This window comes from Marmota marmota, unplaced genomic scaffold (assembly GCF_001458135.2).
Source record: "Marmota marmota marmota unplaced genomic scaffold, marMar, whole genome shotgun sequence".
In the NCBI taxonomy this organism is placed as follows: Eukaryota; Metazoa; Chordata; class Mammalia; order Rodentia; family Sciuridae; genus Marmota; species Marmota marmota.
Genome location: NW_025999900.1, coordinates 3,497,005 through 3,522,624, shown reverse-complemented (window position 1 = coordinate 3,522,624; position 25,620 = coordinate 3,497,005). Strand labels below are relative to the sequence as shown.

The window sequence follows — 25,620 nt, the reverse complement described above, 5'->3', positions numbered from 1 at the left end:
GTTGAGATTTAAAGTCTGTTCAGACTTAGCCTCATTGGAGCTTTCCAGCTTCATTTCCTGTGGGGCTTCTTGTCATCTCTCAGGTGGCGTCTGTGCTGCTGTACCCTGTACCTGTTGGCTCACAATGTCTCCCTCGCTGCCTCTAGTCATGGTCAAGAGTCAACCCTTCCTCAGGACCGTCTGGGATCTCAGTCCTTCCGTAAGATTCTTCCTAATCCCCACCCCCAGGAAGATGTGATCCCAGCTCTCGAACCTGCTGGGCTTTATAGCTGCTCAGATAACCACTCCCATTAAAGTAATTGACTCATCTTACTTCCTGTCTGTAATTCTCATACCACTTAGCCCGGTGGCTCTGCTGATTGAATCAGGCTCACTTATGACTTCCTGTAAACAGCGAGGTAAAGGATATGCCACATTATTAACAGCATCTTATTTTTATCACCCCTCACTTCTTCATGCACCTTCTAGGTTCTCCTGTATATTCCAGATTATATATGTGTTCAAAACACCTAAGCACAAAACCCATGGCTGAGTGACTGTTCTCTGTATAACAGGCTGTAAAGGAATCTGGTTGGGATTGATCTTTAAGAGAGAATTTAAAGATGGAGAGAAGACATTTAAAAACTCTGGGCATCACCATTTTGTGAGGGGAGAAATGATCAATTCTGTTTCTGATGAAATTGTACTGAAGAATATACTTTTTTTTAAATAAATATTCTTCAGATGTTAATGAACCTTTATTTTATTCATTTACTTATATGTGGTGCTGAGAATCGAACCCAGTGCCTCACACATGCCAGGCAAGTACGCTACCACTAAGCCCCAGCCCCAGCCCTGGAGAATATACTTTGATTTGTGGTCACAGCTGTGACTTCATCTGTACCTGAGGACAAGATGCTGTCCATAATCCAAAGCTGCGTTCCCCAATGGACAAGATGCCCATTAGGAACTTGGCACACCCAGTATGTATCCTTACAGAGGGTCCCTGCTATGGGGACAGTCAAGGGCCCCAGCCCAGTTTCTAGAAACCAGGCCTGTGTCCTGTCCTCTGATATTTGCCACAGTGAGGCAGGAACAGTCATAATTTCATCTGGGGGAAACACAAATGCTAAAGCAGAGTTACAATTTCTGAATAATAGTTCCTCATGGGTCCCTTCCCAAATTAAGTTTCCAGCTCTCATTTAAAACTAACATGGCCTCACGGTGCATGCCTATAGTCCCCGCTACTTGGGAAACTGAGGTGGGAGGATCACTTGAGTCCACAGGTTCAAAACCAGTCTGGGCAACATAGTGAGACCTCCATCTCAAAACAACAAAAAGGGGCTGGAATTGTGGCTCAGTGATAGAGAGCTTGCCTAGCACGTGTAAGGCACTGGGTTCGATCCTCAGCATCACATACAAATAAATAAATAAAATAAAGGTATTGTGTCCATCTATAAATAAAAATAAAATAAAATAAATAAAGGGGGGCTGGGGGTGCAAATCAATGGTAGAACACTTGCTTAGCATGTGTGAAGCTCTGGGTTCAATTCAGCACCAGAGAAAAATAAAAATTAAGAATAAGTAAAATAGCCAGGCGTGGTGGTGCATGCCTATAATCCCAGCAGCTTGGAGACTGAGGCAGGAGGATTGTGAGTTCAAAGCCAGCCTCAGCAAAGGCAAGGCTCTAAGCAACTCAGTGAGACCCGGTCACTAAATAAAATACAAAAAAAGGGCTGGGGATGTGGCTCAGTGGTTGAGTGCACCTGCTGAATTCAATCTCCGTACCCCTCCCTACCAAGAAAAAAGAATAAGTAAAATAAAACTAATCTAATTTAAGTGAAAATTTTCTAAAATCACTTTTTTTTAATGCTGAAACTGGAATTTCTACTCATTCTTACCAAATGTCAATCTGTACATTTATAAATCTGCTAGATTACCTTAGAGGAAGATAGCACCCAGTTTTCCAGCTCTTTGAAGTAACCCCCGAACCTTTTTAAGCCATTCTCACCTTGATCCAATAACATCAAAAAGATGTTGCCAGCGATCGTTGATTTTGTTGAGCTTGTCATCGATCTCAGCTGCTCTTGTCTTGCTGCTGGCCTTGATCAACTGGTCACCCATCTGCTTTAGCTGTAACTTGTTTTCATTGAACAAGTTTATTTCTTCCATGCAGTCCTGGCAAAAGCACCAAAAAAGTCTGCATTATCCCTGCAAACTCATTTCTGCTCCAGTCATAAACACACAGTTGATGCTTAGAATCCTTTTAAAAATCAAAAAATTCTCAGGCCTGTTAACATAACTCAGCTGTGAAAGGCTAAAAACAAACCCGGACCACCAGGCAAATGTGAAATGTATAAAGCAGCAGTTAGTTTGTCAATTCAGTAGTCCCTAGGGTTGCTCTGCGGGGATTAGTGATCATTTCAAAATCATGGGCTTCACTGCTGTTGGTCTCTCCCCTTTGGCAAGGTGATCACCTTATAATAACCCCTGGAGAGGGCTGGGGGTGTGGCTCAATGGGAGAGTGCTTATCTAGCATGAGTGAGGTCCTGGGTTCCATCCCTAGTGTTGCAGCAAAACAAAGCAACCTCCAAAAACCCCTGAGAAACCAGCCCTGGTTTAGGGCCTGAAGGATGCTCGTGAGCTCCTTCTCTGGCCAAACTTCCTAACCAAGGGCAAGCAACTCCCCTCAGTACCATGTCCACCTATGATGGTCTCACACTCCCATCTCTCTGGAATCTTCTTTCTGTCAACTTTTCCCTCCAAAGGATCAAAAAAAATGTTACTGGAAACACACCCTAATGAAGCCAGATTTAAAGTTAGGTAGTCAGTGTAGTTAGGTAAATCGGGTCTAATATCGAGTAAGATCTAAAATGGAGGCCATGTTGAGAATGAATTCCGGAAAAAGTTGAACAACTCTTGGAATGTTAATGAAGTCCAGGAAAAAGCCCAAGGCCAAAGCCCATCCCAAAGAAGTGTTAATGAATAGTAAACTTGAAGATGCTGACTCAGAAGTGCCCAGATTACTTCTTTGGCCCACATGTGTCCCAACCCTTTGGGCCTTCCCACCTACATTCCATCACTGAGAACTATAAAAATGGGAAACAACCGCACTTCCACAGATTCCATCTCTTGGGTCCCCTTCTTCCTCCGGGAGAAGTCTTTTCTGCTGTCCTTTAATAAACTTCTAATTTCCACTCTGACCTTGCCTCGGCGTGCTTCTCTGGTGTTATTCTTCAACATTGGGGAAGCAAGGACTCACCGGTCAACAGCGGTAACACTAATACATTTTACCTCTCTGAGCCTGGCATCAGGAGGGCACAGCAGCCCAAGGTCATCATAACAGCACCCACCTGGGCACCCCTGCTTACTTACCTTCTGCAACTTTTCAATCATTTCTTCAATGCTAATATCTGCGGTCTGTAGAACCTTGTTTTCCATCTGGACCAGCCACGCACACAACTCTTTATTTTTTTCATTGAACACGATCCATGAATTGAGTCTGTCTTCAATCTCCTGTTTGCGTGTAGCCACCTGGGTATAAAAATGCATCTGGCAGCCGAGGAGAGCCAGGAAAGCCCTCCCTGCTCTCTCCTCATCAAAAGGACTATGAATTTCATTCCTTCTAATCAGCATCTCTACACACTTAAATCTATTTCTTCCTTTTAAAACCTAGAGTTTAACAGCAACAGAAGTGTTTTACACCTTTCATAGCTAAAGTAACCAAATACTGCATTGCACCTGACTGAAAGGATTAAGCTGTATGCAATGCCTCTCTATTATTATCAGGTTATATGAAAAATTAGAAATCAGAAAAGTTAGATAAATATCTTAAGCATCACCCGATTTCCACTGTTTCCTATTTTTCAATATGCATTTATTAACTACTTACTATAACTACTTACTTTAGCTATAGTAACTTTATGACCCAAATCCTTTCCTTCTAAAAAACCGATCAAGTCCTTATGCCTATAAGGCCAATGTCCTATTTAATTTGAAAATTAATTATAATCCAGATCATGATATAAATTACACATCTGTAATGCAAATGGACCAGAAAAATTGCAGTCCCTGAAATGTTCAAATGGTTAAACAAAGCAAAACAACACACAGAACGGTGCACGTCGTTCATTTAATCCACCGTCCCATTATACACTGTAATTTTGGGATGGAAACCATGGAAATATCACCAAAAACTGGTTTGCCACAGGCTGACCTCCCAACAGCCACTGCTCCATTATGAATAAGTGGCCCCTAAACTGACATCAGCAAAAGGTCCTTCTCCTTACACTGAAATTTATTCTAAATAAATTTACATTTAGATAATGAAAATTAGCTTCATTAAATGGTCAGAAGTATTTCTTTTTTAGGTCTTCAAAAAAATCTTTAAAATCTTAAGAGTTAAAAGGAGATGGCTAAGTTCTTTTAACAAAGTTTTAACACCTTGCTTTATAGACCAGGAAATGAAGGTTGAACTCTCTGGGATTTTCTTACTATGTACAAAAAAAACCCTTGCTCTTTTCAGACAGAGGGAGGCAAAAATACCAAATGCTGGACTTCCTACCCAGACTAACCTGTTAAAAAGGCTTGAAAATCTACACTTTAAAAAAGCAAGCTTTTGGTTTCCATTCCTCAGGGCGTCTATTTATCTTAGCTTTTAAAACTCTTGGCATTTTGAGCAGTGTCCCGATTGACTTCATAATGGTAACAATTAAGAACATCTGGACCCCAGTCTTTGTGTCTAACTTTTCAAATACTTTTCACATATTCTAAACATTCTTTTACAGAAAACCTAAATTTAAAAAAAACAACTTACAAGAACATTTGAAATTAGGGCACATTGTGATTATCAAACACTAAAATCAAGGAGTTTTTGATATTTAATTCACAAAAAAATGAGATTAAAGATTTTCTTTTCCTTAGAATTACATGTTCTTAAAACAAAGATCTTTAAAGGCTATTTGAACACTTTAACCCCATTCCTGTCACAATGGTAAACTGTACTACCCCAACGACAGTCCCCTTCCTGATAAGTAGAAGGGGGCCCCCCTGAGAGACAGAACCTAGCAGTTGGCCACTTCTGTAACAGTGGCCCCTTCACCTCTGAATATAGCCCTCATTGCTCTAAGATTTTTTTTAATGTTTTTTTTTTCTCACTTCTCCTCTCTCCCCCTCCCTAACAATATTGGGGAGACAGTGTTCTCCTTTCTTTCCTCTACTTAATTTCCTCTGAATACAGCTATTAGAGGAAGGAGATGCCAGCGGTGGATCTGGGAAGTGAATATCTCCCGAATTAACAAGTAAATCTTAACAGGCCAACAGGGCGCCCTGGGACCCCCTACCAGAGCACACCTGGAATGTAACCTTTGAAGAGTTCCTTTAAAAGGACCCTGTCCCTCCAAATCGAGAGGGTCACAGCCTTTGGGACAAGAGTCCCCTGTGTTTCTTCTTTGCTAGCAAAGCAATAAACCTTTTTTTCTTTTTCTCAAAACCGTGTCCTCATTAAATTGGTATTGATTGGCATTGGGGACAGGGACCAAGCTTTTGATTACACTTCTTTTAGAGAGTTTAAAAAAACTAACTCCTTGAAATAAATCTGCGATTGCTTGTGAATGCAGAGTTCTCCAATGAACACTCCCACGCCTGCAGACACTAGGTGAGACTCCCCTGTTAGGCCCAGAAGGGACACTGCAGTAAGACACTGAAGGGACACTGCAGTAAGAGAGACCTCTTCTAATACACCAAATTAGAAGTGCTGGGACACCAAGCAGAGAGCAGAGGCCGCACATCTGCTCATGGCTGCAATTCTCCCTGCTTAAGGTGATTAAAAACAAAACAAAACAAAACTCTTAGACAGTGAGCAAACTTGCAGCATTTAGTCTGCTGAAACAAAAGGGTCAAATCTGTTAAACCCTGCTGCTGCCTTCTAAAGGAACAGCAGCCGGCCAGGGGACCCGCTGAAAAAGGGCCTCTCGTTCAATGAAAATTAACCTCCTTTCTACTTTGTCTGGCCTTCAGGACATTTCGATCAACTCCCAAGCAGCCGTACCCTGCAGTTGACTGACTTACTCTGAGGCAGAGGTCCTCCCATTGTCTGTGCAAATGCTCTATCTGCTCCTTCAAAACCATCACGTCCTCCGAGAGAATGTGCCGGGTTAAGTCGCCCTTCATGGTGTGAAGTTCTTGCAAGTTCTGAGTCCAGTTAGTCAGAGACTTCTCTAGTTCCTGCATTTAAACACAAGAGGGTGTGTGTGTGTGTGTGTGTGTGTGTGTGTGTGTGTTGGTGGGGGGAGCCTTCAACTCAAGCTGCTGTTGTTTCCAAACCTGTAGGCTAATCCTTTGATTAGACTCTGGGGGAGGGGAGGCCGGGGAAGGGGAGGGACCGGCAGAATTAGAAACAGCCCTGCGGGCTCCGCAGTCCTGGTTGGCCAGCCCTTCACCACCTTTCTCTCAAAGGAATGCTCTCTCTGGCCTTCCTTCTCAATTCCTCAGGTAGTTCAGATTTTTATATCATGCATCCTATTTTAAAGTCATGCACGTCTTTATCCTTATTTAGAGAGCAGTATATTGGAGTCTAATAACAATGTTGCACACATTTTTAATTCGGAAACTGTTACAGATAGGTAACAGTGTGATTTCCTGCTTTTAGATTGCTGCTTACTGTTGTTGTCAAATAATGACAATTTCTGTTCAAAGGAAATTATTTCTGGCTAACTTTCTAAATGAATATAAAATGGAAGAAAACATGAATTCTTTGCTAATAACTGACAGAGATTAGTTAGATAATTTCCTCTGGCCATAGAAACTTCTACTCTTTATATCTCTATTTACCTTTTATTTTATATCTATGTTATTATTTTTATGGTTCTGGGGATCAAAACCAGGCCTCACACATGCTAGGCAAGCACTCTACCACTGAGCTGTACCTTCAGCCGGTATCTATCTCTGAAAATGAAGGGTTTTTCAAATTAAAACTCTGAATTCTAGAATTGAATCAAGAAAATTACTTTCATCACAAAGAAGGTCAAAGGAAACAGTAAGCCCATTCAAGAGTCTTTTAGGTTTTTCTTGTGCAGGGCACATTTTAAGGGTCTCCATTCCTATCACTAGGAGTCTGAAAGAAGGTCCTATGTCATTTACACCAGAAATCAGTCTGAAGGGTGGCCACCATAAAATTGTCTTAATTCTGATTGACTTTTAGAATTCTAGAAGTTACACTGGCATGCTTTCTTAACTCACCAATAAAAATTACATTTAGTAAAATGCCCTGGGGAATTCTTTTTAATGACTGTGTGCAGATGAAGAAATGGTACCTTCATCAGAGAGAATAAATGTTTTAGACTCATGATTCTGCAGTGGAACACCACAAATGGCTTGCGCAACATAAAAGGGGCGACTCACTCACTGAGGTGCACCACTCACCAAGTTAAAGGGCTTCACTGAGTTTCCCAATCGGGTGCTAGGAAGCTCAGTCTGTCCAGTCCCCTGCTCAGAGGCCCAGCTCTGATGCCTGCACAGTAGGCAAGTGTTTTTTTATCCAGCCAGGTTTAAATCAATTCTTGTGATACCTACAATTGAAAGGTATACCCAGTGGCTCAGGAGGCTAAGGCTGGAGGATCAGGAGTTGAAAGCCATCCTCAGCAATTTAAGGAAGCCCTAACCAACTCAGAGAGACCTGTCTCTAAATAAAACATAGAAAAGGGCTGTGGATGTGGCTTAGTAGTTAAGTGCCCCTGGGATCAAACTCTGGTACCAAAAAAAAAAAGGATTGGACTCCCCCCCCACAATCCACACACTTTGGGTAGTGCTGGGAATTGAGCCCAGAGCCTCTTTCACACTAACGAAGGGCTCTACCACTGAGCTATACTCCCAGCTCAAGATATAGGACTTTTGAATATGGACAATTCTATGATTTTAAATAAGTATTGCCAAATTGTGTCACAAATGGATGATTATATCTGTTTCTCCACATACTTTTTGGTGTTGAGTTTTATATATTTGGGGGGCAAGTTTAATATGTAGGAATGATAACTAATGATTCTTTCACTTTTTCCCCTCCCCCGGTAGGGATTGAACCTAGGGGCACATATTATTGAGCTACATCCTCAGCCTTTTTTCCTTTCAAACAGGGTCTCCTAAATTGCTGAGGCTGGCCTTAAACTTGCCTCCTGAGTTGCTGGGATTATAGTTGTGTGCCACCACGCCCAGCATAAATTCTGAATTTCAAACCATGTGACTATATTACATATTCAAAAATAATTTAAAAATTAAAATCACTCCTAGGACTAAAATTTTATAAACACAGATATCTAGCAATTTTCATAATAGTATGATTAGACTATATGAAAAACTTATAAAGAAATCTTATATAGGTTGAGTATCCCTTATTCAAAATGCTTGAGACCAAGAAGTATCTCAGACTTTAGAGTGATTTGGATTTTGGAACATTTGCACAGCCTTTACTGGTTGAATATCCATCCCTAATCTGAAATGCTCTGGTAAACATCAACATGGCTCTCAAAGTTTTCAATTTGGGGGTATATTTGGCTATTTGGATCAGAGATGCTCGAACTGTGTGTGTATGTGTGTGTGTGTGTGTGTGTGTGTACGAGTATATGGTCATATAAATTATTCTGTACATCAACAAATGTAGCTATAATGAGAATGCAATTTTATGAGGAAGAAAGTAAAGCTCAGAGTGGTCAAGTAGCTAATGTATCTCCCATGAGACAGTCAGGGATGGCACACACTGTCCTAGACAGGCTTCAGGTTATTTGGAACCTTTTTGGAATATGGTCAGGGGTTGAATGAATTCAATACTTTTTGCCTCTGCCTGATTCTTTCCTTTGATAAATAGGATGCTGAAGGTAGGGACACTGAAAAGATTCTGCTGGAAGATGAGCAGTGTGGTACTTAGGAAAAAGGGTTTTCATTTTCCATTCTGCACAGGTTTCTAGACTTTATGGAATCAATTTCCTGTGTATCAACTAAGAAAGTGATTCTGAGTTCTTTCATTTGTTACTAATTTGTTCTCTCATTTTGGGTCTAAACCTAATGTAAAGATGGCAAAAACTTTGAAAATTAGGTGTATATATATATATATATATATATATACATACACTTTATAGAAGTATGGGTGAACAGCAAATATACTTAATGGTGAAAGATTAGAATTGTTTTCTTTTGGTGAGCATGGTGGCACCCACATGTAATCCCAGTGGCTCAGGAAGGAGTCTGAGGCAGGAGGATTGCGAGTTCAAAGGCAGCCTCAGCAACTTATCGAGGCACTTAGCAAATAAGCAAGACCCTGTCTCTAAATAATATGTTAAAAAAAGGGATGGGGATGTTGCTCAGTGGTGGAGCACCCCTGGGTTCAATCCTCATTTCAAAAAAAAAAATTTTTTTTTTTTTTAAAACATCAGGACTGACACAAAGGAGCCAGCTATCAGTGCTTCTCTTCAATATTATTCCAGAGCCACTGGCTAGGAAAGGAAGTAGAAACACAATATGAGAATTAGAAGAAACAGCTGGGCATGGTGGCACATGCCTGTAATCCCACCAGCTTGGGAGGAAGCTCACAAGTTCAAAGCCAGCCTCAGCAATGGTGAGATGCCAAGCAACTCAGTGAGACCCTGTCTCTAAATGAAATATGAAATAGGGCTGGGGATGTGGCTCAATGGTCAAGTGCCCCCAAGTCCAATCCCCAGTACAAAAAAAAAAAGAAGAAGAATTAAAAGAAACAAAAAAAAAATTGTCATTATTCATAGATAATGATTATCTTTAGAGAGAATCAAAAGACTATGTGGGCTAATTATTGGAATTAACAAGAAAATTTAATAAGGTGGTTGAACATTAGGTAAATATACAAAGATTATATTTCTGCACTCCATCAATGATCACGGAGGGACTGGGAATGTAACTTGGTGGTAGAGCATTTGCCTATCATATGCGAAGCCCTGGGTTCAATCCCCAATACCTCAAAAAGGAAAAAAAAATCAGAAAATAGAGAAAGGCAGTATTTAATAGCTTTAAAAATACCAAGAAATATATCTAGCAAAAGGTATACAATACTGCATAAATAAAATTAAAAAACATTATTGAAAAATCATTAAATATGAGCAAAAAAGGGGACAAATATGCCATATTCATAAACAGGAATGCTCAATGGCAAAATGATATTATTTGCTACAAATTAATCTATTTACTCATTGCAATTCCATTGAAACCCTTATCAAAAATTTTCAGTTTGACAAGCTGCTTCTGAAAGTCATATGACAGGGCTGCGGGTATGGGTATAGCTAAGTGGTAGTGAAGTACTTGTTTAGCATGCTTGAGGGCCCTAGATTTGATCCCCAGCACTCTGTATCCACCTCACACACACAAAAAAAGCTATGAAAGATCAAAGGCCCACAGACATCCATTCATATGAATGGGGAAGAACAGGTGTGGGTATACGTCTCACCTAAAATGAAGATTTTTTTTTAATTATAAAACACAGCAATCAAGATAGATTGATATTAAATACAAAGAAATAGACCATAAAACATGGTAGAGAAGTGGAAAACAAATCACACATATATGTAGTAAATTTGATTTTTAACACTGGACCATTCAATAAACAGGTGCCAGGATAATACAGATGTATGAAAAAATAAATCCTCACTTAAAACATATGCCCAAATCAAGTCTTCAACAAATAAAGAGGTGAATGTATACAGCAAAATTTGAAAACTTTCAGAAGGAAATATATTTTATGACATAAGTATAGAGATTTCCCAAAGGAGAAAAGAACATAAATCACATAGGAAAATATTAATAAATTCATCTACAGTTAAAATAACACAAAATCTTTTGTTCAGCCAATGACACAAGAAAAAGTAGAAAACCAAGCTCCTTGACAGAAGAAGACATTTATAATGCATGTACTCAACAGAGGAGTAGTGTATTAAGAATAAAAAAGCAGCTGGGTGCTGGGGCGCACGCCTATAATCCCAGCAGTTTGGGAGGCTGAGAGGAAAGAATCACAAGTTCAAAGCCAGCCTCAGCAAAAGCAAGGTGCTAAGCAACTCAGTGAGACCCTGTCTATAAATAAAATGCAAAATAGGGCTGGGGATGTGGCTCAGTGGTTGAGTGCTTTTGAGTTCAATCCCTGATATCACCCCCCCCCCAAAAAAAAGAATAAAAACGCAGCTTGTTCAAATCAATAAGATGAGGATAAATAACCCAACACAAAAATGAGTAAAAATATAAATAGGTCAGGCATGGTGGTGCATGCCTGTCATCCCAGCATTTTGGGAGGCTGAGACAGGAGGATTGAAAGTTTGAGGTCAGCCTCAGCAATTCAGCAAGACCCTAAACAACATAGTGTCTCAATGTAAAAAATAAAATGGGCTAATAAACTATAAAGAGATGCAATCTCACACCTATCAGACTATCAAAAGTTAAAAATAAAAATCTGACAATCCCTAATGATTGGAGAAGGAAAACACAAATTCATACTATACAGTAGGGAGAAGGAGGGAGCTATAGTTATCATACTGGTGACTTAAAAAAAAATCATAAGGGAAAAAAACTGTATTTATGTTATATACTTATTGAAACCCAGAGAGCCGTACTTCTGTATTTCATTGAGAAGGACAACTATGTATTAAAATGATAGAGGAATGAATAAGAATGACAAATGCCAAAATTAGGATTGGGATGGATACCTTTGAGGCAGGAAAGTACATGGGAGCTTAAACTGTATTGGTAATGTTTTAATTTTTAGCTGAGTAATAGTCATATGGAAGGAGGATCCTTTATTTCTGGCACAGTTTCAAGTAATAAACAGCTCATGCCAGAAGTGGTGGTGCACACCTGCAATCCCAGCAACTCTGGAGGCTGAGGCAGGAGGATTGAGAGTTTGAGGTCAGCCTCAGCAACTTAGCAAGACTGTCTCAAAATAAAAAATGAAAAGGGCGGGAGATGTGACCTAGTGGTTAAGTGCCCCTGGGTTCAATCCCCAGTACCAAAAACAAAAATGGCAACCCATTAATGCCTATTTTTTTCAGCTTAAAACATTAAAAGGCACTGATTCTGGTAGGCACTCCATATTTTTTAAACACCAAACCTGCAGAGAAGAAAGAGACGCAGGGGCTGGGGATATAGCTCAGTTGGTAGAGCACTTGCCTTGCATGCACAAGGCCCTGGGTTCAATCCCTAGCATCAAAGGGTGGGGGGCGGGGGAGAGAGAGATGCAGGAAGTTCCTGACTTGGGAATTTTATGGTCCAAATTCCTATGCTTGTGCCTTGCCTTCTGCAAAGACTTAAAATATCCAGGAATGTGGATATTTGCCAGTGTGGTCAATTAGGCATAGTAGCACAATTTGGTTTAGAAGAATTTTAGGAAAATGTTATACTTGAGTAAAAAACTCAACATACTGGTTTTAAAAATGAATTCTTCAGTTGTACTAATTTCAAAGACAAGGACATTTGATAAGGGAATAGCTTTTAAAGTAATCCCAGGGGCCACATCTTATATTACAGAGGAGCAACAACAGAAAGAGGATCTGGAAGAGAAAATCCCTAAGATCCCAAGAATAGATTTTCCTTGTCTTCATATGACGATTGCAAAAATCACCAATTTTAATACCTTCAGAGCCCAGAATGTGATGTTAGAAGATAGGGAAAATCTTCTTTGACTGGATGTGAAACTTAGTTTCAACATAGAAATAAAGTCAAGCAAACACCCCAGGAGCTCTGAGAACAGCTAAATGATTATCCCAACCACTGTTAGACTTCAGTACCTTAGTCAGCTCTCTTTCTCTGTGGAGGTCCTCATGAAGTTCTGGAAGAGGATCTTTACTTTGTGCTTTTAAAACTTGCAGCCTGCTTTTCAGCTCCTTGATTTTCTTTTCACACCGGTCCCAGGTCTATTTAAAAACAGTAATTAAATTGGATAAGTACTTGGTTCTTAAGAAACAATTTTACAAATAAAATAGCTCATTTAATCCACATAGTCTTTCTTTGTGTGTGTGTGTGTGTGTGTGTGTGTATGTTTTGGTACCAGGGATTGAACCCAGAGGTCTTTAACCACTGAGCCACATCCCCAGCCCTGTTTAAAATTTTATTTAGAGACAGGGTCTTGCTGATTTGCTTAGGGCCTCGCTAGGTGGCTGAAGCTGGCTTTGAACTCGCAATCCTCCTGGCTCAGCCTCCCAAGCCTCTGGGATTGTAGGTGTGCACCACCATGCCTGGTTCTTGTGTGTTTTTTATAAATCACATTGCAGCCTGGTTCCTTGTCTTGAGTAGACTGATATAAAGGAGCAGAGGGGACATCAATATGACTTGACATGGCCTTTGTAGTTTTACCAGTGGCTCATTTGGATTGAAATCTCTCTTCCTCCCTGCTTGTCTTTGTCATCTACCTAACCTTCCTTTTGAGTTTTGGAGAAGTCTAGATCTAAAAAGCTACTGTAAGGATGAACTTTTAGCATCCAGTCTTAGGCATATGCTGTTGATGGCACCACCAAGCAAAAAAAAAAAAAAAACTCAGCCCTTTCCTCGTCTTCTTTTCTAATGTCACCCCTCTGCTGGCTCTCTGCTTCTTCCAATGCCTGGTTGTAGCAACCCCTTTACATTCAACTTCCCTTTTCTGTTCTCATTACTGCCCTGATTGCCACTTTCTCTACAGTGCTTTGCAGTTTTACAAAGCTTTTCAAACTTCAGCAACTCATGGGAGTTATGACCTTAGGACACAGGGTAAATATTAACACACTTAAAATGAGACTCAGAGAATACCGACTGACCCACGGAGAGGGGGTTAAAAGCCTAGCCTAGTACTGACCATCTCTTTTCCTTAGATCTCACATTACTGAGCAAATAGAAACTTGCATTTTCAAGTTCAGGGTATTTATACTGGGCTCTTTAGTTTAAGTTTCTATTTCTTAGGTTAGTAAAAGTAGACAAACATACAATGAAACACCATTCCGTTTCTCAGTACAACTGCTACCTAAACATACTCAGGGTGACCCAAATCTAGGGAACCCTCCCACCTAAGGGGAGGCCATTTGTCTAGCAGCATCTACTTCCTGGTACTCAACTAGGAAGAAAGCAAAGAGAGAAGCAGAACTGTGAGTCCCAGCTGCTCCCACCAAACCTTTATTTTCCCTTACCATCATGCTTTACAAATAAAGCAGATGGTCAACCAGAGATTGCTAGCTCATGAATTTCACATAAAATCCACATAACCACATAAAATTCAGACACTTCATTCACAGGAGAAATGCTTAGGCCCAAACTCAGCACAGTTATACTTAATTTGAAAAGGTGCCCCTGACCAGCTTGGTTATCTAGTATCAATGCACACAACTGATTAGAGGAGAGTGGGCCATATGGAGTAGGGAAACTCAGAGATGGGAATAATAAAAAAAAAATAGCTTACTATTCAGAAAAGAGAAAGAAAAATCATAAAAATTATATCAGAACTTAAAGAGCATCTAAGTTTTGGGTCATAGGTTCAAATCAGCTCAAGTCCTTTAGAATACCATGGTATTTTGGCAAAACAACAATTTTCCTACTAAAGATTCAAAATAAAATATTTTGGAACAGGGAGTGGTGGCATATGCCTATAATTGCAGTTATTTGAGAGGCTGAGGCAGGATGAACACAAATTGGGGTCAGCCTGGACAACTTAGAGAAAAGGGTTGGTGGGGAACATTTCAATTCTTTTTTTTTTTTTTTTTTTTTGTACCAGGGAATGAACCCAGAAGCACTTAACCATTGAATCACATCCCAGCCCCTTTTATATTTTATTTAGAGACAGAGTCTAGCTAAGTGGCTTAGGGCCTTGCTAAATTGCTGAGGCTGACTTTGCAATCCTCCTGCCTCAGCCTCCTGTGCCATTTGGGATTATTGGCATGTGCCACGGTGCCCGGCTGGAACATTTCAATTCTTAAGTGTACAGTCATAAATTATCTGGTATCTGGAAAATTTACTTATGTGGAAAAGAGTATTCTCTGATCATATCAGAAAAATGTAGTGTTAGCCAGGTGTGGTGGTACATGTCTATAATCCCAGCGGTTTGGGAGGCTGAGGCAGGAGGATCATGAGCTCAAAGCCAGCCCCAGGAAAAGCAAGGCACTAAGCAACTCGGTGAAACCCTGTCTGTAAATAAAATACAAATCAGGGCTAGGGGCTGGGATTGTGGCTCAGTGGTAGAGTGCTTTCCTAGCATGTGTGAGGCACTGGGTTCAATCCTCAGCACCACATAAATAAATAAATAAAATAATTATGTTGATCTACAACTAAAAATAAAAAAGCAACAACTACAAAAAAAAAAAAAAAAAGGCTGGGGATGTGGCTCAGTAGTTGAGTGCCCGAGTTCAATCCTCAGGACTCAAAAAAAAAAAAAAAGTACAGTTTTTGTGTTTATTTCATATATTTTACCCCAGGATAGACCATTGTATGGAATGTTAGCTTTGTGTGTTAAATTTCTACCAAAAATGATTGTTTCATACTTCAAAAATGTAAATATCTTACTAGAGCCTTAACTAATTATATACTTGTCACTGAGCTTTTTCGGTGTTATATTATTATTTTACTATTATGAAGTAACTAGTATAACTCACAGGTGAGTAGAATTTGAGTTCCATTGGAAAACTCACAATATTAGATTTCCTAGAGTCGCTCCCATCTTCACACGGCAAATAAAAATCATATATAGAGTACTTGAACACCATGAATGTATGAATAAATGGTGGTTTACCTCTATGATGCTTTGGAGATGCTTAATCATCTGTGCTAGATGGAGCTCCGTGTCCTTCCAGTTATTCTGAAGCTGTCTGATTCTCTTGTTCATGGACTCTTTTGCTTCCAGGTTAGGTGTGTTCAGTAATTTCTCCCCAGCTTCCAAGGTTAGTGCATAGGTGGTTTGCCATCTCTGAAAATGGATTTCCTTATTCTAAAAAGAAAAAAAAATATTGATTTCAATCACTGATGTGATACAAATGTGATGGTATGTGTTTGTCTAGATTTCCTTCAAAGCACTTCTTTTCTTCCTTCCTTCTCCTCCTCCTCTCTCCTGCTCTCCCTTCCTCTGTCACTCCCCACTCCTCTTGCTGGTACCAGAGATTGAACCCAGAGGCACTTTACCACTGAGTACATTCCCAGCCCTTTTTATTTTTTTAATTTTCAGATAGGGTCTTACTAAGTTGCTTAGGTCCTTACTAAGGTGCTTAGGTCCTTACTAAGTTGTTGAGGCTGGTCTTGAACTTGCAATTTTCCTGTCTCAGCTTTCTGGGTACCTGGGATTATAGGTGTGCATTGTGGTGCTTGACTTGAAAGCTTTTCTTAAATGTTAAATTAGACATAGACCAAACAAATCTGGTCAGAACGGGCAGCATGCACGAGCACTTTACACATGTATACATGGGCTCTTAGTCACTTCCAAAGCTAATGTTTTACTTTGAGTAGACAGCACACTACCAAGGAAGAAGTTCTTAAAATAATTTTCAAGGTTTAGTAAGAGATAACATTCTTAGTGTAATGATGGAAAGGGAAGTTTAAAATATATGCTTCATAGAATAAAAGCTTATAAAGGTAAATGGATCTAAGTGTATTAAGAAAATGATTTAGTATTAGACCTGAAATTATCATTTGTACTATTTATCACCATGGCAATCCAGAAGAGTAGAATGGTCATATCATCCTGAACAAATGTAAAAGAGGACAGAATAAAAGAGGTTAAAAAAAACCCTTCAAATTATTATACAAACATGTATATTAATATACATGTATATTAATGCACTAAAAGGACACTTTAAAACAATTCTACCTGAACATCACAAAGGCTTTTCTTTAATGAAGATGTAAATTAGCTATTTATAAATACAAAAATGAAGTAAAAATTTTTAATTGATTCATGGTTCTGAAAGAATTTGCTTTCATGGGAAAAATTTCAATAGCTTTTATCTTTCCAAATATGACTTCCATCATCTTCAAATTTCTCATCTAGGACATAAAGTAGACAATTCCAAGACAGAAGCTGATAAACAACAATGAGCACTGATTTACGTACAAAGGTGTTTCTGGGAAGACTTGAGATCATTCGAACCCAAAGGAGCAGAGGAAATAAGAGAAACTGACTCCAGGAACACACCCAGTCCCCCCGCATCTTCCAGCCACTCAGCCACCTGGTCTTCCTCTTCCCTGGCTTGGTCTCCAGCCCCAAACCAGAGTCATCCTGGACTGCATTTTTCTTTACTTGCCACATTCAAACTGTTAGTGAATTTTGTAAACTCTATCTACAAAAATAGCCCTTAAAAAAAAAAATCTCCACTCAGATGGCTCTTGTCTTAGCTATCATAACAACTCTCCAAGACTACAGGAACAGCTTCCAACTGGTATGGCAAACTGTTTTTTTCTCATAAAATAATCACAACACTCTCAGTCCCACAAGTTCTTTTGGAACCTTGCCACTGTTCATCACATGGTGGTTCCTTTGTCCCCTCCTCTTGAACCTGTGTGGGTGTGTCTAATGGCCTTGATTAATAGAATATGGCAGATGGGACATGTGTAACTTCTGAGTTTGGCTCTAACCCATCTCCCACACCTACCCCTGTACTAGGGATGGAACCAGGGGCACTCTACCACTGAGCTATATCCCTGGCCCTTTTTATTTTCTATTTTGAGATAGGATCTCACTAAGTTGTCTAGGCTGGCCTTGAACTTGCAATACTCCTGCCTCAGCCTCCCTAGTTGCTCAGATAACAGGTGTGTGCCACTGTGTCAGGCACTATCCACTCATCTTTGCTTCCAGCTTCATCCCATGGCCCAAGAAAGCCTTCTATTTCTATGGTTATTATTACTGTTTTTTGGTGCTGAAGATTAAACCCAAGGGTGCTCTACCTCTAAAGCACATTCTCAGCCATTTTTATTTCTTAATTTGAGGAAGAGTCCAATTAAGTTGCTTAGGTCCTTGCAAAGTTGGTAAGGCTGGCTTTGAACTTGAGGTCCTCCTACTTCAGCCTCCCAAATCGCTGGGACTATAGGTATGTACCACTGCCCCTGGATGAGCCTTGCTATTCTAGATGAACAGGTATATTGGAGTCTAATCCTATAAGGCTAGACCAGGCGGTAGACTGTGGTGACTACATCCAGCTGGCTTCCCATCGAGCAGAGCACACTTGGACTGTGACATTGGAGAAAATACAAAACTTTAGGTGAATGAACATTTAGCAAATGCTGACTACCTCATGCTTCTCACACTGCTGCTGCATGCATTACCTTTAGCTCATGGATCAGACTTCTGATTTGGTAGAGGCTGTAGCAATCCTGATCCTTTACTGCGGACAGCATGTGGCTAGTGTTGGTGAGGAAGCGGAACAAGTCCTCCATGGAGGAGGTGAAGTATAGCCACTGCCTCACCAGCTGGTCAATGTCACTCTTCCTCTGCCGAATGCCTTGGGCAGCACTCTGCCAGTGGTCCGTCAGATTTGAGAATTCCAAAACAAATTCTGGTCTGGGAAAAATAGATGGTTAGAGATTCTTGACATGATCACACAAGAAAGAATAACTGTCAGTGAGTCATAGAAACTCAGATTTGCTATTTGTATGTACAATTTGCATCAAACAACTTGTTAAAATTTGAGACCCATTCCACTTAAACCTAAGGGGAAGCTTTGGAAGAGGCAATGTGTGGTTGGCAAAAAGTGTTTAGCAGAAGATAATTTGCATATAATTGGTGTTTTGCCAGCATACACAACTATTTCCTTAAACAAACTGAGCAGTGTTAACATATATTATGCCACATGCTGCCTAGAAATCTTGGAGTTGGCATCGAAAGGAAACAAATGAACAGGCAGGTACCTTGTGGTGTTACTGATTACTGGAAATTGTTCTTAAATTTTAAGAATAAAGAGCCTGCCACGTGAGCCAGCTACAGGAAGAGTTCAGTTATGGTCAGCAGACTGGCCATGGGGGCTCTGCTCAGCTAGACCAGCACTGGCCCTAACCCCAGGCGGTCAGCCTGGAGAGAAGTCCCTTCTTTAACAACTATGACATGGTTTCTTATTAGGAACAGAAGCATTTAAAAACTTATTTTGAAATAACAAACCATCATGAGGGTGATGAAACATATTACAGAAGAACCATTCTGGATTAAAATTTACTATACCTGGGGAATGGGTATTTTCAAAAGCTTCTGTGCTACTGACCCCATCCATCTACCATAGGGAAAAGAGCCACCGGTGTTTTTATGGCCACACAGCAAGACCCTGTCCTAATGTACTGCCAGAAGATTGGACTCATAATGATCTATCAGCTAACCTGGCTTCAGGGCATGGACACGGGCAGAATAATGTGCTGGCAGTTAAAAGAAGTAAGTTCTAGTTTTCTGTAGCAAAGTGGGTGACTATGAGTCACAACCTTCTTCATATTTTAAGAAGAACTGGAAGAGAGGTGTTTGGGGGTTCTAATTATAAAGAAAGGGTGAGGAGATGGAAAATTAATTACTCTGACTTGGTCAGTGCACAAAAAAAAAAAAAAAGAAAAGAGAGAGAGAGAGAGAGAGAGAGAGAGAGAGAGAGAGAGAGAGAGAAAGGAAGAAAGATAGATCTGCATGTCAGAGGTCTGTCTCAATCAACTGCATTATTTCTGTAAGTCCTAGAGGGCTTACCTCTTCTCTATTTCTGTTGTGTCCAGGAGTTGTAGGGACTGGGTGACATAAGAATCAGCAATTGTCTGGTTTATAGAAACTTCAGCTTCTAACATCTGTATGGGTCAAAACATAACATTCTCAGCTAGAATTCGTTTTTATGAATGTGGAGAGCCCTTCTTTTACAACTATAACATAGCTTCCCGCTACAAATTTCTTATTAAAATCTATGATGGCAGGGGATATAGAAATGATTTGTTTTCAAGTTATTTGAGTTCAACTGGAAATGCTCAACTATCACCCCAACATTTCCCTAGAGCAAATAGGTCTAATCATAATTATGCCTAAATGCTCATTTCCATTGGATTTTTTTTTGTACTGGGTTTTAATCTAAGGGTGCTTTACCACTGAGGCACACCCCCCAGCCTTTTTCAATTTTTATTTTGAGACAGGGTCTCGCTAAGTTGCTGAGGCTGGCCTTAAAGTTGTGATCCTCCTGTGTCAGCCTCCCAAGTTGCTGGGATTTCAGATGTGTGAGCGCCATCCTGCCAGGCTCCATTGGATGATCTTAGTAACAATATAGACTAAAATCAGTTATGTTAAAAAGTAACAGTGAAATAATCAGGCACACTTTGCAGGATTTGCCACCAGGAGGATTTTGAATATACATCAGTATAGCAAGGGGGAATACTTCTGTGAACTACTAAACGTTGCAATTATTACTGCACAGGGTACTTCACTCCTATAGCGAATTAGTGAAAATGCAAAAATGAGCTGAAGTAATTTAATATGCTCTTGGTATATTATTTGATGGGTATATTTGTATTCTGTAGAAGCAAAGTTATGCTAGAAGCTTCCATGCACTGCAGGAAATCTAGGAGTGCTGTCACTTATAAAACATTGTAACAAAATGTTAAAACATATGAAATGTGTGAGAAGTTTACAAATGATCAGTTAATTACTGAATTTGCTTAAAGATGTACACTCTGTAGTTAGAGAGTGATAGGTACTTATTGTATTTGGAACTATCTTTCCCAGACTCCTGCTCCAGAGAGCACAGGTTTACCTCATAAGCTTTCTGCTGTTCCAGGAGAGCAGGGAGGCTGTTGGCAATATTCGCTTTGAGCGTCTCTTCTATCTTTTCCAAAAGTTGGACCCACTTTTCACAACAATGAAGAAAATTTTCATTTAACCCACTTTCCTGCAGCTCGCTACAAAGGTTTAAAAAGAAACAAAACAGTACCACGTGATGACGACTTTCCCAAACTTGAGCTGTTCATTTTACCCGAATTGGAACAATGGCACAGATGGGATGTTCTGACCTGCAGCGGTCCAGCGCTGTGGCAGTGGCGCGAATCCATTGCCGGTTCATATTCTGTAATGTCTTCAGGGGCATGTCACTGAGTGGGAGCATGAGGCTGTCTTCATTCAGACGTTCAATGTCAGGAGACTGGGCTATCAATGCTAGCACATGATTCTATGAAAAAATAAAGACTAGATTTTTGGATGCCAATAAGAATACTTAGATGATGAAATGGCCTCCTTATCTTAAAGACGAGGGAAAACTGGGGCCTGAACAGGTAAATGACTTGCCCACAGTTAATTAGCTAGACATTGAAATAGCCCAGGAAGTAGGAAGGGAAATCAATTTTTTGTCTGAGCAAGACTGAAAATAGGCTCAAACAAAATATACCCCCAGCAAAGTATGATAACTTAAACCACACTTTAAGAAAATATTATTCCCATATTTTGATAGAATATAAAATCACAAGAAAGCAAATTCATTAACATTTTATCTATAAAAAGATATTCTAGGTACAGCCTGTAAGTAGGTCAATAATATGTTAAGCAAACATGTCTCACAATATCCATATTATCACCATAGAACTCTGCTGTAATAGTTTAGGTCAGGGTCAGCGAACATTTTCTGCAAAGGGCCAGATCATACATATTTTATGCTTGAACTGAACATGGTGTTGAGCACCGGGAGTCCCAGCTGCTTGGCATCCTGGGGCAGGAAGACTGCTTGAAGCTACAAGTTCTAAGTCTGAGCAACATAGGAAGACCCCATCTCAACAAACAAAAACCATAAATAAGTAAATAAATAAATGCTTTAGGTTTTTGTAGGCCATATGATCTCTATAGCAACTCTTCAACTCTACCCTTACAGTATGAAAAGTCTCATAGAAGATGTGTTAATGGAGGGGCATGTCTGGCTTCAAATAAAACTTTATTTGACTTGAATTTGGATAAGGTACCTCATTTGCTGCTCCTCATCTAAGGTTATAAATATCAATCCTTAAGAGTTGCAAGATCCAGAATTCCTAAATTCTTTCATTCACTTATGCTAACTGTACAAAATTTATTAAGGTAATTTTTAAAAAGGAAAAAAATACACAATTTTTTCTTTCTTTGCAGTATTGGGGATTGAACCCATGGTCTCATGCATGCTAGGTAAGTGCTTACCACTGAGTTACACCTCCAGTTCCCTTTTTTAAACTTTGAGACAGGGTATCACTAAGTTGGCCAGGCTGGCATCACAGTTGCAATCCTACTGCCTCAGCCTCCTAAAGACTCTGGGGTTACAGGCATGTGTTACCATTCCTGATAAAAAACATACCATTCAGATAGAATGTTTTACACTTGATCTTCAACCAACCAGAAAAAATAATCACAGTAGCTGATTCTGGTTCACATAAGTTAATTAATAAGAACCACAAGATAACAGAAAATCTAGGAAAAGTTACTATGACATATTACTAAAATAGATCTCCATGTGTTCTACTTTTCTAGACCCTAGAAAAAATAGGGCAGGAATAAATGGTTAGCAAATAACTGTGCTCAAGCGTTAATTAGGGTGGAAACTGATTCTATAGTGCAACAGTAATTAGCTTATTTTTTTCATCCTATGGTGAGTGTAAGCCCTGAGGAAAGACAAATATTGCCAATACCAGGAACAAGCCAGGATTTTCTTCTTTATCTTGTTGGTAAAGTTTATCCAAATTCTCTTCCTCGTGTATAATGAGGCCTTTTAAAGATTCCAGCCGGTCCTCAAAATCCTTAAACTGTGAGAGAACAAACTAGAAGGAGAGATTTTCATTACAAACAGTTTCCATGAGCATATATCACAGAGTTTAGCATAGCCTTGGGGAAGGATAACAGTTCAAGTTATTTTCCACCCCCAGCATCTCATTACTGTCTGAAAAGTTCATAGATGACTAATCTGAAGACCGTAGATTTTCACCCGGTGCGTCTGACCTTCACAGAGGGAACGCTCACCTGTTGAGGGGACCACACAGAGGAGAGCCAGCCCTTAGGCCTGCTAGTTTTACTTCTTGTTGCTATTGAGACTTGAGACTGGCACTCCAAGGCCTCTATATAGCTCACACATTAAAAGCTTTTCAGAAAGCGAATAAAGAATATAGCAACTGGCCATCCAGCAGCTACTTCTATGACTCAACTACCCTTCTAGGAAATCTAAATAAAATATCACATTTTTAAACTAACAAATTCCATTAAAATCTTCCCATGCCCATGTGATTGAAGCCAAAATCACACAGGGTGATGTCATTCTGCTCCTTCCCTTACGTGCTGTCCAAAAAGCACTCTTAAGAGGGATTGAGATTAGCACATCAATGTCCACGACTACAATTTGAATGGAAAAGTAAGATGAACCTCAAATTCATTTGCTTTCACAAGCAGCATCTCTTCCAAATAAATAGCTCTCCGGAGGGAATACAGTTGACCAGAAAAGAGCCCCGAGGCGTTGGACTCTGCAGGTTGTGGGAATCGGTCCAGGAGGATGGAATTTTGGAGAAAGACTTCTTTTGTCTTCTGCACATCCTGCTTCAGCTCCTGGAGAAGAAAGAGGAATCATACTTCTCCCTCCTTTCACATCAGTCCCTAGCCCCTGCCACTCCATCAGCGTCAAAAAAAATCTAGAAGAACTTTTGCCTTGAACTTGTGGGCTTACCTTTTAGTTACTGTTCCTTTTAAGTAGCTGAAAAAGCTAAGATCTCTTCAAATGAGGTGTCTCACTGAACTGTTCTGAAATTTGTCAGTTCACAGCTAAAACTGACCACCGTCCAAAAGAGTTGAGAGATCTAGTTTATGGAAGCTGCAGACCAACTGGGTAGACTCGTGTGTTTAGAGATTGCACACCATTTCAAGAATCATTGTGATCTGGACCCCTTGTCCTCAGACTTCCTGACATAAATGTGGACTCACTTTGCAGAGGCTATAGAATCTCAATCAAGCTGATTTTAGGACTACATTTGGTGATGTTTTGTGTTTGAAATTTCAGGATTTTTGTTTTGTTTTAAAACAACCAATCAGGTAGAAGTAGATTAGAAATATGGCTCTGCTGCATTCCTATGTCTTTAATTCAACTATTTACTTTGTTTTGATTTGAACATCAGAAGATCCAAAATACACCTGGTCACTAAGTTTAAAACTAAAAATTATTCACTTTCAGGACATTTCATAACTCTAATATGAAAAACACCACATAGGAGACTGTACTGCTCTTAAAATCCTCTAAAAATCACTACTCCCACAGAAAAGTCATACTAACATGGCACCAAGTTCATGATTATTTCTAAAACAAGAGATTCCTCAATGTCCCCACTCTGGGGAGACACTTTTCCTTTTTTTTTTTTTTTAATATTTTTAGTTGTAGATGGACACAATACCTTTATTTTTTGTGGTGCTAAGATCAAACCCAGTGAGAAGCAAGTGCTTCACCACTGAGTGACAACCCCAGCCCACACTTTTGCTTTTATCTCAGACTTTATATAAGGCTTTTGCTTTAGAGATTTAACTGCCAGAGTCAAAGTGTTGACTTAGAACATGGTGCTACCAGGTCCCTCCTGGCTGCTGCCGGAACCTCTGCTCTGAGCTGCCAGCTGCTCTGTTCCTCCCAACCCCACACATTCCGCCTCACTGCAGGCTACACAACTTGTCAGCTTGGGCACCTGGTGCCTCGGGGCACTTGTCTTGACAGATATCTCTGAGGTCTGTCTTATTTCAAGGTTGAGGCTGTCCCTCACTGGCCCTGTCAGCTGGGCTGACTTGGCTTTGGTTTCCCATTGGGCTCTGTACCCACCTTTATGTCCTGCAGGGCCACTGGCAGGATCTCTGCCAGGTTGTTTCCAGACATGTTGATGTTTGCAAGCTGTTGAAATTTGGCTTCCTGCTGCTCCAGCCTTGCCGTGGCTTCCACATGAGCACTGCGATAAGCTTTCCAGAGCTGGAGCAGAGTCTGGGCCTCCTGCAACTGGTCTGCAAGATCTTGGTTTACCTGGGTCCACCTGTCAGTGCAATGTGACAACAGGACCCTCATTCCATCCTTTTTCTTGTAGCAAAAGTATAATATACACACTCAACCATGAAGTTAACAGTAGGTGGATAAGACACTGCCAAATGCTTTTTAAAATGAATGGCATCACCATTTAATAAACCACAATATAAACAGATCCAAATCAGGATATTTACTTGACTATAGTATTAAACAAAAGTGACAACATTGGTGATTAGCAAGAAATATCCACTATATTATGAATGTCTCTTAGGCAAAGGGGGAGAAAGCACTGAATTGTACACCTGATGAAGCTTCTCCATGTGGGAGATACTTCCAATCCACAGAGAGTTTCTTTAAACAAGTCTTAAAATGTGTTTATGTCAAGTAAGTTTATTTTCCAATTATATAAGTAAAATATCACTTTTATAAAAGTAAATGGGAATTGTTTTATTCCATATACAGTCTATATCTTGCGTTTATTTCCTATGTGACTTTAAAAAATATATTTTCACATTATTAATAAAAAATAAGAAAAATGTAATTTTAAACAACTGTACAAAATGGTATGCAAATAGTACAAGTTGAACTTGTACCTGCGGTGGTGACCAGGACTCTTTAAATAGCAACCGTACTACCTTATGTTGAGGGTGGCCCTGATAACTCTATGTGGAGCTGAATATATTTCTATGCTCCTGCTTACTCCCTTTTC

At 39.9% G+C, this 25,620-nt stretch overlaps 1 protein-coding gene across 7 annotated transcripts in view; it reads right to left on the bottom strand.

Moving 5' to 3' along the window:
* Syne2 (spectrin repeat containing nuclear envelope protein 2) overlaps window positions 1-25,620 on the bottom strand; it is a 329,254-nt gene that overhangs the window by 34,791 nt on the left and 268,843 nt on the right. For all 7 annotated transcript variants that reach the window (XM_048798469.1, XM_048798471.1, XM_048798472.1 and 4 more), the window contains 12 exons: window positions 24,717-24,921; window positions 23,288-23,467; window positions 22,564-22,692; window positions 20,935-21,089; window positions 20,679-20,823; window positions 19,634-19,728; window positions 18,244-18,478; window positions 15,725-15,919; window positions 12,765-12,890; window positions 6,049-6,204; window positions 3,355-3,513; window positions 1,991-2,157 (listed from right to left, as the gene is read on the bottom strand). In XM_048798469.1, the coding sequence (XP_048654426.1) occupies window positions 1,991-2,157; window positions 3,355-3,513; window positions 6,049-6,204; window positions 12,765-12,890; window positions 15,725-15,919; window positions 18,244-18,478; window positions 19,634-19,728; window positions 20,679-20,823; window positions 20,935-21,089; window positions 22,564-22,692; window positions 23,288-23,467; window positions 24,717-24,921 (1,947 nt within the window). The remainder of the gene's footprint in view (window positions 1-1,990; window positions 2,158-3,354; window positions 3,514-6,048; window positions 6,205-12,764; window positions 12,891-15,724; window positions 15,920-18,243; window positions 18,479-19,633; window positions 19,729-20,678; window positions 20,824-20,934; window positions 21,090-22,563; window positions 22,693-23,287; window positions 23,468-24,716; window positions 24,922-25,620) is intronic.